Source organism: Leopardus geoffroyi, chromosome B3, assembly GCF_018350155.1.
Source record: "Leopardus geoffroyi isolate Oge1 chromosome B3, O.geoffroyi_Oge1_pat1.0, whole genome shotgun sequence".
NCBI lineage: Eukaryota > Metazoa > Chordata > Mammalia > Carnivora > Felidae > Leopardus > Leopardus geoffroyi.
In genome coordinates, this window is record NC_059337.1 from 10680612 (window position 1) to 10684841 (window position 4230).

At 44.5% G+C, this 4230-nt stretch overlaps 1 protein-coding gene across 1 annotated transcript; it reads right to left on the reverse strand.

Moving 5' to 3' along the window:
* Positions 1–3569: 3569 nt before the first annotated feature.
* On the reverse strand, positions 3570–3722 carry LOC123582301 (60S ribosomal protein L39-like; the record flags this gene model as incomplete). The annotated part of the gene is given in 1 exon segment (XM_045448507.1): positions 3570–3722. A coding segment is annotated over 1 exon segment (153 nt), but the record flags the coding sequence as incomplete, so codon positions are not given.
* Between the last annotated feature and the right edge of the window lie 508 nt (positions 3723–4230).

Genomic DNA, 4230 nt, shown 5'->3' on the forward strand with positions numbered 1-4230 from the left:
GCTTTGAGGATTTTCCTTTTGTGAAAAGTCACCAGCTGATTTGAGAAAGAAAATGCGAGAAGAGGACAAATCAGAAAAAAGGCAGGGGCAGGGGACAGTTTGGAGCAGTGGGAATTTCTACTCTTCACACTGGATCCTAGACCTCGGTCAACCTTGAGTAAGACCTACCATTTCTCTTACGTCAGAGCCACAAATTCCACACAAACCTCTGAAGGTCAGCTAGTCTTTTCAACAAACTGGGTCTCTGAAAGCTCCCCAAGGTTTTCACCCTTTCAGATACTCAAACTCAGGAGGCAGAGTTCAGGTTCAAGTTCATTTCCCTCTCCAGGACCCACTAATATCTTTATTTCTCTCATTTCCCGTTCATTCCCCCACCTCCTCTACTTCTCAATAGCTCAAAAAAATCTCCATTTTTTTTAAGGCTGGAAATTCTGGAAGTGAATCCAAGCAAACTCTTCTTTTTGGCTTTCTGCCTGCCTTCCCTGAATCAGTGGACAGTGAAGACATAACTATTGAAAAGCAAAGGAAGGGAACACAAAGAAGAAAAGCAGTTAATATTTCCCTGAGGGCTTCTGTGAATCTCGAAGATGATAAATATTAACTATTGAGGTTGTAATGTGAAATTTTGTTTAAATTCTTGGTATTTCTGGAAGAAGACCCTTGTGCTGGGTTTCCCCATTGTGTCAAATGTCTCTTGTGAACTGTTTATGTAAACTGGTTGTAACTGGGGGATCTCCTGATGCAAATGGTTGGCTTGATCAAAATCAAAATGGCAAAACTTTGACCAGAGTTAACACTTGAATAATAAGATATCAAGTTGTAACCTTGAATTAGTTGCTGATTTTGCTGCTGAATTAGTTGTAACCTTGAATTAGTTGCTGATTTTGCAAGGCAGTTCAGGTCTGTTAAGAGCTAATGTTTTTAAATGCTTCCACGTGCTAGGCACAGGACCAAGTGCAGCTATCCAAGGACGTGGGCATTATTTTACACCCATTTTAGAGATGAGGATATGGAAGCAATAAATGTAACCACAGTTAGTAATGGCAGGGACAGGAATTGAACCCATGCAGTCTGTTGTAGGTACACTGGAATGATTATCATTTTTACCAAGGAGGAAACTGAGGCCCAGTAGAAGTAAAGCGCCCTGAAGATGTGTCCACCTGGCCACCCTCCAGCCCCACTTCTGATCATGGGGATCTCCTGCTCACATCCCCAGCACTATCCCTCGACCACAGCTCCCAACCTGGGCTGAGCGGAGATTGGAACTCCGGCCCTGCCCATCTCTGACATGCTGCTTCTTAAAGGCACTGCTCTGCGTGGCGGCACAATGATGGAGAGTCCCCAGGCACACATTAGTCGAATTACACTTAACTACTGCAGAGGCTTATTATGCATTTTCATCTTCTTAGTGCTTTCTAATTAAAAAGATGGGGAGTGGTGATCTTTTTGCTCTGTAACTTCTGTTTTCTCTGAGTGGAAAGCAGAGGGCCCCCAACGAGAGCCTTTGCATAATAGAGCTTATTGTATTGCAATCAGCTGTTTAAGTGTAGAGTTCTCCAAGGTCCCTTTTTACTGGAGAGAGTTAATTAACAACACAGCCACTAATCACTTACCCGTGCTTAGTCTTGATTGCAAAGAATATGTGAACATACTAAGTCACCTTAAAGTCTTAAAGTGTGCCCCTACTGTCGCAGGCTTTAATTAATGGTAATAATAGTAATAATAATGTTAATATGACTTGACATCAATTGAGTGCTTACTAAGGACCTGGTACTTTGCAAAGTGGTTTTTATTCAATCCTCACAAAGAAGATACATACTATTATTTTCGCCTCCACCTTGCTGAGGAAAAGCCAGAGGTGAAGGTCAGGTGAATGTGACACAGCTGACTTTTTTTTTTAATTTTAAAAAATGTATTAGTTAGTAACTAATTCGAGTTAGTTAACGTGCAGTGTAGTCTTGGCTTCAGGAGGAGAACCCGGTAATTCATCTCTCACATACTACACCCAGTGCTCATTTCAACAAGTGCCCGCCTCAATGCCCACCACGCATATAGGCTATCTGCCCACCTACCTCCCCTCCAGCAACCCTCAGTTTGTCCTCTGTATTTAAGACTCTCTTATGGTCTGCCTCCCTCTCTGTTTTTATCTTATTTTTCCTCCCCTTCCCTTATGTTCATCTGCTGTTTGTCAAATTCCACATATGGGTGAAATCCTATGACACCGTGACAGAGTTGACCCTTCAACTCAGGTGCACGCAACTCCCAGCCCAGACTCTGAGCCCTGACAGCCTCCGTGTCTCAGGCAATGGGGATAATAAATCATTTCCTTTTCTATTGAACCAGGTAACCCTTTTACTCCTCCAGCAGAGCTCAGAGTCAGGAAATCTAAGAAATTGAAAAAAAGACCCTCCCAGCAATAAACTGAAGTTACAGACCATTTGATTGTAACTAAGGAAACCTTTGCAAGACTCACTTGAGTTTGGGGAAATGGCAGCCAAACCCAAAGCCAGTAGCGATCCACCCTCCCAGCGGTGTTCCCATGACTGAGACTTCCACATGGCAGCATGTGGGTGGCCTCTGAGTGGCCAAGTACAAGCTCAGCTGAGTGGTACAAGTTACCAACTCTTGTAGCTAAGGCTGACTCTTCAGTGTCCAAGAAGAACCTGGTCCCACGCTCAGGTTGGGGGTGGGAGCTGGGCATGAAACAAAAGAATTAGGAGACTATAACCAGGCCCCCTTCCTACGGTCGTTATGTACGTGACATCACAACCTATCTCCTCTTCCTAGAATATTCATTCATGCCCATCAGATCCTCCTCCCCAACTCTGAAGACGCTTTTAGTCTCAGCTTTAATTTCCTTTTTTCATGGCAACCTCTCCTGACCCCCAGAAGAGGCCACACATCAGTCTCTCTGTGCCAGGGAAGCCTCTGGTGTGTGTAACAATGGGAGTATTTATCTGGGTAAGTGTTGATTAAATATCTCTTTTCAGTGCCTGATTGCAAATTCTACATCTCATTCTTTGTTCTACCTCCAGCCCAGTTCAGTGCCTGATCCTAAAGGACACTCACAAATAGTGGCCTGGGGCTGCCCACGAAAGTACCGAAAACCCCAGGCAGCTTAAAACAATAGGAATTGTCTCCCAGCTCTGGGGGCCAGAATCTGAAGTTAAATTGTGGGCAGGGCCATGCTCATTTCTGAAGGCTGGAGGGAAGAACCTCTCCCAGACTCTTCTGGCTTTTGTCGTTGGTAGCAATCCTTTGTGTGTGTGTTCCCTGGGTTTCATAGATATGTCCCTCCAGTCACTCCTCCCTGGATGGCTTCACGCTGACTTTCCTTTGCGCATGTCTGTCTCTGTGTTTAAGCTTCCTTCTTTTTTTTTCAAACAAAAGGTCTCACATATTTATTACTGAACCAACCTACTGGTGCAGAGGCAGAGTAACAGAGAAAAATCATTTCCCCGAGAAAGCGTGTCTATTGTTCAGACAGTAGTGGTGTTTGCAGAGTGACAGGATAGGAGTACGTGACCTTCATGCAGCATAAGTAGATTTGCTGTCTCACGTGCAGTCCCTTATAGACCCAGCCTGGTTCTTGTCCAGTGCCTTCTCTTGGACTTGTACCTGAGTTTGTTACCGGTTTTCACTCAAAGCCACTGGACGGGGGGCCGATTCTACCTTTGTTTCATGGCCAGGAATCGCTTGATCCTGAAAGTCTCGTGAGAAGATAAGGCAAGGAGCAGTCACCGGAATAAACCACGATGGAGGAGAAAAGGAGACTCTTTGTTTTTGTTTTTGTTTTTTAATTTTTTACAGTTTATTTATTTATTTTGAGGGAGAGACAGCATGAGTGGGGGAGGATCAGAGAGCGAGGGAGAGAGAGAATCCCAAGCAGGCTCCACACTGTCAGCGCAGATCCTGATGCAGGGTTTGAACTCACGAAACCGAGAGATCACGACCTGAGCCAAAACCGAGAGTCAGACTCTTAACTGACTGTAACACCCATGTGCCCCAGAAGACACTTTTTATATAAGGGGGCCGCTCATGTGGGATTAAGGCCTACCCCAATGACCTCATTTTCACTCAATTGAACCTATTTATAAGTTCACATGCGCAGGTCCTGGAGGTTGGGACTTCGACATATCCTTTTTAGGAGACACGGTGTGATCCGTAACAGCGACTGAATGAATAAATAAATCTTGGGTGCTATAACTTTCCTCATTTGCAGCGTGATAA